The sequence below is a fragment of the Vigna umbellata genome, chromosome 5, assembly GCF_029865625.1.
Source record: "Vigna umbellata cultivar VRB3 chromosome 5, Vumbellata_1.0, whole genome shotgun sequence".
NCBI classification, from domain to species: domain Eukaryota; kingdom Viridiplantae; phylum Streptophyta; class Magnoliopsida; order Fabales; family Fabaceae; genus Vigna; species Vigna umbellata.
This window is the reverse complement of record NC_142169.1, coordinates 6,610,796-6,623,967: the sequence shown is the minus strand read 5'-3', so window position 1 is coordinate 6,623,967 and position 13,172 is coordinate 6,610,796. Positions and strand designations below refer to the sequence as shown.

The 13,172-nt window shown below is 35.8% G+C and overlaps 1 protein-coding gene across 3 annotated transcripts; it reads right to left on the bottom strand.

Moving 5' to 3' along the window:
* Nucleotides 1–8,880: 8,880 nt before the first annotated feature.
* Nucleotides 8,881–11,438, bottom strand: LOC124836755 (PPPDE putative thiol peptidase family protein). Of its 3 annotated transcripts, none has more exons than XM_047311950.2 (5): nucleotides 11,282–11,438; nucleotides 10,538–10,641; nucleotides 10,313–10,410; nucleotides 9,656–9,972; nucleotides 8,881–9,426 (listed from the first exon to the last, which is right to left on the bottom strand). In XM_047311950.2, the coding sequence occupies exons 2-5, from the start codon at nucleotides 10,544–10,546 to the stop codon at nucleotides 9,044–9,046; spliced, it is 807 nt and encodes a 268-aa protein (XP_047167906.1). In that variant the 5' UTR covers nucleotides 10,547–10,641; nucleotides 11,282–11,438; the 3' UTR covers nucleotides 8,881–9,043. The 3 variants fall into 3 exon arrangements, with proteins under 3 accessions (XP_047167906.1, XP_087971350.1, XP_047167907.1); XM_088115224.1 differs by having other exon boundaries at nucleotides 11,278–11,415; XM_047311951.2 differs by having other exon boundaries at nucleotides 11,176–11,366.
* Between the last annotated feature and the right edge of the window lie 1,734 nt (nucleotides 11,439–13,172).

Here is a 13,172-nt window from a genome sequence, read left to right as displayed (position 1 = left end):
TTTCCGTAGTTTTCCAGAATAAACTATGGTGGCGACTCCAAAATCTCTTTTCAAAACCCGCGTTTCTTTTTGGATCGTCGTCCCGTCGCGATTCCGGTTGCGACAGAGCCAATATGAAGAACAACTTGATTATCACATATAAGTGTCATGTGAGTGGAATCTCCAAATTTCAATTCATTAAGTAATTGTTTAAGCCACACAAGCTCGCAAGTAGCAGATGCCATAGCTCTATATTCTGCTTCTGCGCTGGACCTTGCCACAACACTTTGCTTCTTACTTTTCCAAGATATCAGGTTGCCACCAATAGAGACACAATATCCAGAAGTAGACCTCCTATCAGAAGGGGAACCAGCCCAATCAGCATCTGAATAGCAAACGATTTTTGTATCATTGTTAGGGCCATATAGCAAACCTTTTCCAGGTGATCCTTTAATATACTTCAGAATGCGAACAACTGCATCCCAATGGTCTTCACATGGGGAGTTTAGAAACTGACTCACCACACTAACTGCGAAGGAAATGTCAAGACGCGTAACAGTAAAATAGTTTAATTTACCAACTAATCTTCTGTATCGTTCAAGATCTGAGAAAGGCTCCCCCCGATTTGGTAAGAGTTTGATGTTAGGATCCATAGGTGTCTCAACAGATTTACAGTTCATTAACCATGTTTCCTCCAAGATGTCTAACGCATAATTCCTCTGAGATATGACAATATCATCATTGGATTGTGCTACTTCAATACCCAAAAAGTGCCGAAGTTTGCCAAGATCTTTGGTTTGAAAATGATGACAAAGGTGTTGTTTCATCTGAGAGATGCCGAGATAGTCACTTCCTGTGAGAACAATATCATCAACATACACTATTAAGTAAATACATCCAGCACTTGAGTGGCGATAAAACACTGAATGATTTGCTTCACTACGAGACATACCAAATTATTGAACAACACAGCTGAATTTACCAAACCAGGCCCCAGGAGATTGTTTTAGGCCATATAAGGATTTGCGAAGACAACATACCAATCCAAATGACTCCCCCTGAGCAACAAAGCCAGGCGGTTGCTCCATATAAATTTCTTCATGCAAATCCCCATTTAGGAAAGCATTTTTGACATCAAGTTGGTAAAGAGGCCATTGTCGAAGAGCGGCCATGGCAATGAATAGCCGAACAGAGGTCATTTTTGCCACTAGAGAAAAAGTATCACCATAATCCAAACCAAAAATCTGTGTGTAGCCTTTGGCAACCAGTCGAGCTTTCAAACGATCAATTGTGCCATCAGGGCCAACCTTGATAGCATACACCCACCTGCAACCAACAACAGACTTTCCAGATGGTAATTGGACAAGCTCCCAAGTTCCACTTTTCTGTAAAGCACTTAATTCATCCAGCATAGCTTGACGCCAGCCAGGATGAGTTAAGGCATCACCCACAGATTTAGGAATTGACACAGAAGAAATGGATGAGAGACAAGTGTAAAAAGATGGAGATAATCTGTGGTAACTAAGAACAGTATAATGGGGGGAAGGGTTACGGGTAGAGCGTATACCTTTACGGAGGGCAATAGGCAAGTCAGACTCATTTGTTGGAGCCGGAGGAGACACAGGAGGCGGCACTGGAAGTGATTCATGAGGGAGACAATTGCGGCGACTATAAACCTGAAGGGGTGGTGGTGAAGGACGATCCTGTGGTGAATGAGAGTCTAAAGAAGGAGGAGACAAAATGGGTGGAGCATCACCAGGAGGATCACAGATAAGAGGAATATCAACAGTAACAGGGAGAGGTACAGAACTAGAAGATAAATGTGTAAAGTAAAAAGAAGATTCATCAAAAGTGACATGAGCAGAGATAAAATGACAATTGAGGGAAGGGGAAAAACACTTATAGCCCTTTTGTGATCGTGGAAATCCTAAGAAGACACATTTGTGAGACCTAGGAGATAACTTATCAAGACCAGGACTAAAATCATGAACAAAACATGTAGACCCAAAAACTCTAAGAGGTAATGGATGTAGAGGGTCTTGAGGAAATAAGATAGAATGAGGGATTTTGTTCGCTAGGACGGAAGATGACATGCGGTTGATAAGATAACATGCCGTGAGAACATCATCACCCCAAAAACGTGAGGGTACTTGACCATGATTGAGAAGGGTACGAGTTGTTTCAATAAAATGTTTATTCTTGCGCTCAGCCACCCCATTTTGTTGTGGGGTATAAGCACATGAGGTTTGGTGAAGAATGCCATGAGAAGCCATAAAATGTTTAAACTGTTGAGAAAGGTATTCACGGCCATTATCACTACGTAAAGTGCGAATAGAAACCCCAAACTGAGTTTTTATTTCATTGAAAAAAGTTTGAAAAATAGAAAACAACTCAGAATGATTCTTCATGAGAAACAACCAAGTACATCTGGAATAGTCATCAATAAAGGTAACAAAGTACTGAAATCCTAAAGTTGACTTAACACGACTAGGTCCCCAAATATCAGAATGAACCAATGAAAAGGGGGATGACGCTCGTTGTGAAGCACTACGAGGAAAGGAACTACGAGTATGTTTACCTAATTGACAAGACTCACACGACAAACTTGATAATTTGGACAAACTCGGAACAAGTTGCTGCAGTTTGGCAAGACTGGGATGACCTAACTGAGCATGAAGAAGGGATGGTGACTCCATGATTACGCCAGCATGTGGAGAAGGGCTGAGATGATATAGGCCATGAGACTCACATCCTGTGCCAATCATGTGTTTCGAACTCCGGTCCTGCAACCAAACAGAATATTTGGTAAATGAAATAACACAATTAAGGGAACGAGTTAGACGACTTACGGACAATAAGTTAAAAGGAGACCCAGGGACATAAAGTACATTATCAATGGATATGGATGGAAAAATATGAACAGTACCAATACCATGAGATGAGACTCTAGACCCATCAGCCATCATTACCGAGGGTAAATTAACCGGACATGACAAGGAAGAAAACAAGGACTTGTTACCAGTGATATGATCGGTGGCACCTGAGTCAAGGACCCAAGATCCGAGAGAGTGAGTTAGACCAACAAAAGGAATACCTGTGTGTAAAACAGAAGCAAATGTAGTGGAACTAGAGTGCTGACGGTCCTCATACCATCTGAGAAATTCTTGAAAGAGTAAAGGGTTATTTATGGTATTTGATGAAGTAGGATGGTCTGCAGACGGTGATCGGGGAGGTGGATCAGAATTAGCCATTATTATAGGTCGAGGAGGACGTCCATGAAGTGCATAACATCTATCAATTTTGTGGCCTAGCTTACCACAGTGGTCACATTTTGGACGTCTTTTACCTGGTTGGCGAGACCGACTCCGATCATCAAGTTGGGCAGCCATGGAGAGGGAGAAACCCTAAAAATTCAAAGTGCTTCGATTGACGCAACGACCACAGATCCAGAAAGAGGGCGAGGAGGCCCAAAATTCAACGACGCGCCGGCACGCGCGGCGGCAGCGGTGACTCTTGCGGCGGTGCGTGGAGGCGCGTGGGTGGTCCGTTCGCCGCGATCTTCGTACCACGGTGGTTGCCCGGTCGAGACGATTCCGATGGTGTGGTCGCCGGTCGATTATGGAACTCCGGCGACGGCGGCGACGACTGCAACGACGGCGGCAGTGATGAGTGCCGGAGACCGTGGAGTTGACTGGAACTATTCCTGTGCTCTAGATACCATATTGAATATAGTGAAGAAGATTAGGAGAAATCTCCCTTATGTGTTTAGCATACACATAGGGTAGTTTATTTATAATGTAAGATAAGGGTTAAACCCTAAATACAGAATGGGCTAAGCCCAATTAACAGAAACACACAACTTAACATCTAACACAAATTAATGTCCCTTATGTTGTGTTCACTTGAGGGAGTTTGGAGGAGATGATTTGGGCGAGAGTGATTGAATGAATTTGAGGGGATTTAAGGGTAAATTTTTTTGTGTTTATTTGAGTGGATTTGAAGGTAATTGAGAGTGGATTTAGAGGTAAAGTTTGTGAGAATTAGTGTAGCATTTGATTGATATGATAGTTTTAAAAAATTTATTTAATTGGTAGAAATTAAAGATTACCAAAATGCCCTAGTTGTTAAAGTAATATAAAATGATAATTTTTAATATTATATTTAATTGAAAAATGTTTATAAAGAGTAAAATATTAAAATTAATTATTAAAATTAATTTTAAAAGTATAAAAAAATATAATTTAGTAAAATAAATTTATTTTTAAATGTAATATAATTTACTGCCAAGTGGTGGTATATTTTATTTGGTATCGAAGTAAAATTGAATATTTTTGACAAAACAAATAATTAAAGAAAGTTAGAATATTGCACAGGATGCTTATGTTAAGGACTATGATGTACTAAATTATTAATAATTTAATTTACTAAATTATTTAATAAATTACTATGAGGCTACACTAGCTTTTATGAATAAATTATTTACTAAATTATTAATTACATTTTAATTCAAACAATATAAAAAAATAAACAACAAAGATTTTTTTTAAAAATTTAGGAATGAATTATAGTTTATAAATTTTTTATTTAATTTTATTAGTATATTTTAAATTAATAACCAATAAAATAATTAATTCACACACATCATTATTTCCAAGATACGTGACTGTAAATATCAAGATCCTGACCAAGTCCTTCACTACCATCATTATTTCTAAGATATATTCTAAAGATCAAAGTTGGACACTATGATTAGGTTAATTTTTGTAATGATTCGTCCATCTTCTTTCTCCCTGAATTTTTGTAATGTTCTTCTCTTCAAGGGATTTCTCCTCCACAAAGGATTACTCCTTCTCCTTTTCACTTCAAAAAATTTACAAAAATAACTCTCGCCAAATCTAAGTCCCTATTTACAATCAAACTAACTAGCTAATTGGTCCAACTAATTAATATAATAATGGATTACCAGCCTTCTTTATCCATCTCTCATTATGCATCCTAGCAACAAGGGTGACAGTGTCTAGTGTCTACCACAACAACAAGAAAGCAGATGGATAAACAAGCAGTTGAACCAAAAGAGGAACTCGCAAGATGCTCCAGGGCCTCCTTGACCCTCTTCCTAGCCACAGCTGCCTCCCTAGCACGGTGCTCGGCATCGAAGCGTGCTGTAGCAGCAACCTTGCTCATGGAGAGGGTCGCGATCCGTGCAGCGGCAACGAGGAACTTGGCAGATTGGACATCTATTGTTCCAGTCTTGCGGTCGGGGGACTGAAGAAGGTGAAGTTGGCGGTGGTGCGGAGTGAGGAAAGAGTCTTCGTGGAGGTCGAACGTGGAGACCACAGCGCCGGAACCTAATACAGACTTTGCAAATCGAATAAGCCTCTTCTGAAGAATGGGGAACCGAATACAAATAAATGGGAATTGAATACAGGTTCCCTTGTTCTTCTTTATACGGTTGGAACCGAATATGGTTTCTTGGAACAGTATACAGTTTCATGTTCTTCATCTTCTTCAGCTCCAATCACGTGTGTTCTTCATCAATCACTTCCTTCTTCTCTTCGTATGGCCATTAACCTTATCTTTTTCATCTGCCACCAATTCTACAAAGCAAAAAACAACAAATACTTGCCTAAAATCAATTATAGTAATGTGATAATTGCAAGTAGAATTATATTGAATTAAGAGGGCAGTTTAAACCTTTTAAATTGGATCCCTCTGAATCCCTCCAAATCCCAACACATTTGTGGGTGATTGAAAAGTGAATCATTCCCCAAATCCTTTCAAATCGTTCCGCGCAATTCTTTTGAAACGAACACATCATTCATTTTAAATCTTCGCTCGCAAAAATGCGTAAACAACTTCAAGTGAACACGGCGTTAATTAGTTGCATTAGTTTGAAGAAAGAGACGAACCATGAACTATTTATTTTTTTATATTGATTTGTTTTCTTAATAATGTGCTAGAAAAATCATGAATTGAATTTTTTTTTCTCTCCTTAATTGTATATAATAACATTCACAAAATTGGATAGACAAATTCAACAATAAATTATTTTGTAAGTATAAGTAAATAATTATTTATAGAGATAATAATATGACAAAATTCAAAACATATTTCTTTGTCCTCTTATAAATAAGATATGGTGTTAAATTGAACATGATAATAACTTTAGAATTAATTCATGACACTTAGACTCTAACAACTTTCTTTATAACCATAGGACTTAGTGGATAACATGTTTTTTAGGTTATTTTAGTTTTTTTTAGATATTTGATGTTGAGTTACATACGATCATAAAGGATTATTTTTTGTTAGGATTAATGGCTTCAGTACAACTTTTAGACTAATTATGCAAATTGTCATGGCATCTTTCACTTGCAATTGTCAATTAAATTTGTTCTCTTATATTGGATCGTGGATTGAGTGATTACTACAAAATGTTAAGATTTAATTGTAATTTAGTCAACTTAACTTCTGAAATAGAACAATTGATATATTATATAACAATATCTTTTTCAACAAATCTTTTGCTAGAAATCAAATTCTTATAACTTGACTCACCTAGTTACCTAACTTTTGGATAAAATATTTACTACTATATAAACAATTATAACTTATAATTTAGATCTAGTAATTCAATAAGTCTTACTTTATATTACATAATACCTTACTTTTCCCGCTCTTTATAAAAATCAAGAATAATTTCTTTTTCAGATTATCCTATAGTAATAAATATATATATATATATATATATATATATATATATATATATATATATATATATATAATATGTATTTTATTGTGTGGTTTAGACACAGTTTACAAGCGAAAGAAAGTAGATAATCAACAAGAAAATGGTAAAAAATATATTGAAAGTAAATGATGGCATACCCCTAGTCATGACCTAGCATATTTATGAAGAGTTGAAGACATCTATGAAAGATGGACCTTGACTCTTTCTCTTGGATCATCTTAAGCCATCATGAAGATTTAGTAGAGTAAGAATAATTTTGGACCTTGTATTTTGGGCCAAGTAGTCTAGATTTTACTTGGGCTTTATATTTTAGACCAAGTAGTATAAATTTTATTTAGGCTTTGTATTATAAGCCTAGTAGTATAAGATTTCAATTAGGCCTTGTATTTTGGAATAGGATTTTGATCAAACAAGTCAACAAAGGGCAAATGTCCAAAGTCGACTATGCTTGGACATCCAAAATGGGTGTGTTGACCAAGGAGTCAACATTTTGGCTAAGCTTGGAGGTCAAGGGAGCAAGATTTCGTCCAAGACATGTGGAGGCTTCCCATTGGAGAGTTTTCCTCCTTGTTAGTGGCCATGTGTCACTCTAGGAATGAAGAGTTTTTCCATAGGTAGTGGTCACATGTCACTCTCTTATTTGAGAGGATTTTTGCCACTTGTCTCTCTCCTATTGGAGAGGATTTCTCCTTGCTCTCCAAGCCAACCAAGGTTGCTCTTTTAGGTTAAACTTTTTGCCCATTTTGAGACACCTTAGCCTATAAATAGAAGTGTTCTCCATCATGTAATCACAGTTGATTTAGAATAAAGTTATGCTGTCAATTTTGTGTCATACTACTCTTTTGAGGTCACCCTAGAATAGAACAATCCAAGTGGCCTTCTCTAGCCACCTTCCTCCAAGAGTTGGCCCAACCTCTCTAAGAGAATCCTTAAATACATCTTCCCACACCATATAACTCACTAAAATCATGAACTATCAACATCTTTCACCATCACCAAATTCCGTAATTTTTATCCATGAACTTATGGCTTGATTTTCTTCTAAATTTGGTTTGTCCTAGCTAAAACATTATCATCAGTAAATAAAAAAACAACAACAAAAAACAATTGTTAATATTTTAAAAATATTTAACTTGTACGAATTATAACTTTTATCCTCTATATACTTTAACTTATGCGCTCAATAAATGAAGGAGTGCATTTGCATGAAAAGTTTGTGCTTTGGACTGGATTTTTGAAGAGAAATGAAAGAAAGTAATTAATTAGTTTAGTCTTGATTGTATGTCCATTTACGGTGCTATTTAGTTGAACTTTTATTTAAAAATATATTTGAACGAAATATAAAAATTATATAAGATTTGATATAGTTTAGTTTAAACATAAAAAACTTTAAATCAAACAATATTCACTTACTCAAATTCATGTATGCGAAGTAATATCTAATAAATAACTAAATTTGCTTCAATTCGAAAATACCAAACCATAAAAAAATTCAAGCAAGTCCAAAGAATTTCCTTTTTTATCAATTAACATTTTTTATATCGATTTTCGAAGATACATTATAAAGGCAGGAGTATTTTAATTCACTATTACAAACCGTCCACTTTTTCTCACTATCTTACTCTTAATCCTCCTATTTTGAATAAAGATTAAATTACTTCTCCTTCGATAAAGTGAGATTATATTGAATATATTAAAATATATTCTTAATAACGACCACAATAACGTGTTGGGTCAATATCATGGACGAGAATTGGTCAATCCCGTCCCACAAAAAACCGTAGTCACAAAATTCAAAACCTAAACGTTGTTCTCTTCATAAAGCCTACAAATGCGAATCAACAATGCTGATTTGTCAACTTTTCAATCACTAATTTTATGAACCTTTACTGTGTCAGATGAAAAGTCCCTGCCGAAAGAGATTGCTAAGTTATTAGCCTAATCAGCATATAAAAATGAGTAAAAGATTGCCAAGTTGAAAAAACAAAAAAAAACATTATTTTTAGCATCAACTAACGCTATTTTTAATTAAAGATAATCCATTATTTGATACGTATTCCAACAATAGGATAGAAAGTTATATCTTAGACCCTTTCACACATACATCTTCTAAGCAAAGGAAGGTAAAGTAATAATCTCTACATGCACAGTGAAATCAACAACAGAATTTCATCATAGAATAGATGGTGTAAGTTGATCAAGTTTTTCCCAATACAAAACAATAATCAATGAGATAAAACACTGCAATTGTTGCAGTGATAATATATGAGGATTCTAGACCCACACATTGTCAAAATGATGAAGGAGAAGTGGCTAATTCTGTGACACGGCAGTGTGGCCATATCTTTGCATTACTCTTTTAGTGGCTAGAGCTGCAGCCTCACTGGCACGCATTGTCCCAGTTGCCATAATTGCAGCAAACTCTTTCACAATCTCATCTTGAACTTTGTTGCGTGCATCTCCAAGAGGATCTGCTGTGGCCCCATTTGGTGATGACTTCTGTGGTTCCCCTGCTGGCTTTACAGAAGAAGGTGACTCGGTCTTAGAGTTCCCAACTTTGCCCTTCACTTCGTTGTTCACCCCACCGTTCAAACCGTTCTGAGCCGAAGCATTCACAGCAGTTGGAGGCTTGAATTGTGGCACTTGAGGAACTTCACCAGATTTCAGTGTTGTCTCTAAATTCTGTATCATAGGCACTGCAGAATGGAAGTGACAAGAAATATATATCAGATAAAGAGAAATAGTAAGCACCTCATCTACAGTTTAAGTTAATGAATGATTCAATTTTATAACAAACGTAGAATGAAAATGAAAAAGGATAATGAGGAAAAACGTAGATGCAGGTAGGTGAAAATGGAGATATTAAAACCCCAGTACTCTAAAATTTAGAGTCAATTTTAGTTAGAGGTAAAGGTTATAACTCACTTATAAGAGCTCCCATTGGACTGCTCATGACCTCATTAGGGAGCTGAAGAATATATTCAGGAATGGACACACCAACCAAAAATTGAGAAATCTCATTGCTGAAGTTGTTGCAATTGTGTGTAAGCAGACTATATGTTTCAGGTAGGTACCGTGGACTGATTTCCTGCAAATACACTTCGAAGACATCTTTGGGAACATGCGTAACACCTAACTCTACCACCTTAAGGGGAGTTCCATATGGTGTTGATCCAGCAGGACAGTGTTGGATGCCCCCACCAAAGTAATACTCGTTACCATAAACCACAATTCCTGTGTGCCTGAGGTACAAATAGAGTAAACAAATCTACAATCATTCCACACTCCAACAGAATGACACTCTACTAACATGTAAGACATTGGCAAGTACATCCCAACATGCATAGTAAAACCGTGGCAAAAACCAAGTTTCAGGGATTAGAATGTTTTTAATCATATTTGTTTCTATTATAGTTCAGTCATTGCATAGACACCACATATCCACAGATAGCAGCAGCATCTTCCAACTGACATGTATAACAATCCCCCCAAAACAATTTTCTTTTTGTTCAGAATATAACCAAAGTTGGAATCAGACAAAGACCCTTTTGCCCTGGACCAACAATAAAGAGAAGCACTCACCATATGCCTTCAATAGCTTTCCCCAAAAAGGACATTGAAAGCTGCCGTGCAAGTCCTTGGCTCAAGTCATAAACATTTAGAGTAACCCTGTGACCCTCCTGTGTTCAAATATCAAATTTAATGATAAATGTCAGAACAATTGCAAAGTACTTGAGATGTTAAGCAAAAACAGAAAAAGAAAATGAACAAAAGAGACATGTTGAAAACATCACCGGCACCACATACCTCAGCCATATGTTGTAGTCCTATTGAAAATTAGTTAGCCTCTTATGTACTTATGTACACCTTAAAAGGAATGTTGCAAAAACTCCGACAGAGATCAAAAGAACCTAAAACATTGAAGATCAGTAAGAATCAAAGCAATACAACACAAAGGAAAGACACCCTTAAGGACTAAACACGCGACAAAAACAACATCTACGAGAAAGCTGGCTTACTAGGAAAAAGGAACATCAAGACGCGTCAATACCTTACACTGTAACAACCCCACTATATCACCCACCAAAAACACCCTCAATATACTCCCACTATCACCATAACCATATTAAATCACACTTCAAAACAAAAATCAAAGTCGATCAGAGAATCACATCCAAACCAGAAGCAAGCGAATAAGAAAATATATTTCAAAACCAACAATAAGACAACCATTTGACATCTAAATCCACATGTATCACAAAACGCAACGACCCTTTTCAGAAAAGGGGGTGAAAAGAGCACTCCTTAAAATTCTCACATTTAACTCCCAAAAAATGGGAGTTTTTCCAAAATTGGGTACAAACCAATGCAAAGAACCCAACTCCAAAATTCAAACTTTTCAAACATTTACAGATCCAACACAAAAGAGGCACCCCAAATTTTACCTTAATGTCAAAAAGTGTCTCCAAAGATTAGAATCAATTCATAAACCACGCAGTGCAACGAACAAAACGAAGAATGAAAAACCGTAGGGAGAAAGAGAGAACCTACAAGATGGAAGAACTACGAAGCAACGCAAAAGATTATAAGATTGGAGAACACGGTTGGGTTTGGTTCCTCTTCAACAAGAAAGGAAAAACCTCGCACGAAAAGTCCCTAATAAATAGAAAACAGAAAATGTTGTTGTTATTTGTAATTGAAATGAATATTCTCTACTGCCACCACATTTTACCTTTCCGTAAGCCTCCGGGACTTTCTAGAATCTACCACCGCGGGTTTCATATCCACGTGTTTTTTAATACCATTCTTATACTCTTTTTTCTGTTTCCAATTTAGATTTTTTAAATTGGAGAAGTATTTTTTAATCTTTTATTAATTTATGACATTTTTCTTGTTTCTTAATTTTATGTTTTAATAATTTTTTAAATTAAAATAATTATTTTATTTAAAAATTTTAAAAATAAAATATTAGAATTAATAAGTGTTTTAAAATAATAAGACAAATATTTTAATATTAAAATAATTTAATAATATAAATAAAATTTCATAATGGAAATAACACTCTAATTACATACAAATATTACTACACAATGGAAATAACACTCTAATTCTAAAAAACATAATATAAAAAAACATTTAACCACTTCCAAGAGAAGAAGTTCCCTTCTACATAGGATAAGTCCTATTCTGAAACAAAATACACTCCACAATGAGAACTAGAACACCTCCCCTCCTTAAAAGACAAAAATTGCCTAACTACTAATTAAAACTTCTCTTAACTACTGTTTAAACTCTTCCTAACTACCCCTAACCACTTCATACTAACTTCTATGTTTTATTTTTGCCAAACTATTTAAAAACTGTCTACAAACTGTTCAATACATTACATATCCTATCATTACTCGTCGCTAAAAAACAACATTGTCCTCAAGGTTGTAATCTAAAAACTGATCCTTAATTGTTGCGACAACTTCTCATGCGACTGTCTCAAGGCTTCCTTTCAACCGTTGAATTAATCCTTGAATCTGCGAAGATCTAACTTTGACAACATAATTTTTTTGCAAATAAATGCTTAATAAACAATTTGACTCGGCTTCCAAAATCAATAAGTTTATTGCTGGAGTTTCTAGCAATCGATTTCCATAACAGATAAGTAACCCAAGACAAAAGGGAGATCGTCCAACATTTGTTGTCCCAACACCAACTATCTTTGAACCATCTACACTGAAAACAACCTAATCTTTTACTTTACTCCCAGAAGTAATGGTTACGATGTTCCCACCACATTCAGGCTTCTTTCCTCTGTCTTCACCTCCTTCTTTGTTTTGACATATTCAGTAAGACTACACTATCCTCACTAAAACCAGCAGTTTTTGCAACTTACTTCTAAAAAGCAAGAGTCACAACATTCCCATTACAGTCTTGGTCTTCACCTTCCCCTTTAGCCTTATCCTTTTCTTTTTTTTCTTCTCCCAATTGATGGAATTATCTCCTCCATTTGAGGGTTTCTTGGCTTTCTTGATGTTTTGCAGATTATCTTTCCCAACAACCATACCCTTCTTTACCTCTTTCTTTCCTTTCATGATGTCATTGTAGAAAAAAGTGATGCCAATATCTCAACCAAGAGGGGGGTGAATTGGATTTTACTTTAAAAAAATTGTTCTTTTAAAAACCTTTGCAAAATCTTTGAGTTTTCCTGAAATCAATAAGACAAGTATATGAACCAACAATAAAGGAGAAAGGATAGAAAGGTCAACACAAAGATTTATACTGGTTCAGCCAAACCTACATCCAGTCTTCCTTCAACAACCTTATTTGAAGGCAACCACTATAATGATAGAGTTATACAAGCAAGAATATAAAGATATCCCCTCTCAATGCACTATCATTTCCCAACTAAATATCGCTTACAGTACAAGATGTGAATCACCTCACAATCTCA

Bases quoted from the DNA above. Each gene is read 5' to 3' on its own strand.
- LOC124836755 (XM_047311950.2), bottom strand. The intron at 9,973-10,312 runs GTGAGTGCTTCT...TTTGTACCTCAG, and splicing joins AAAGCTATTGAAGGCATATG to GCACACAGGAATTGTGGTTT. The intron at 9,427-9,655 runs GTGAGTTATAAC...TCCATTCTGCAG, and splicing joins TCCAATGGGAGCTCTTATAA to TGCCTATGATACAGAATTTA.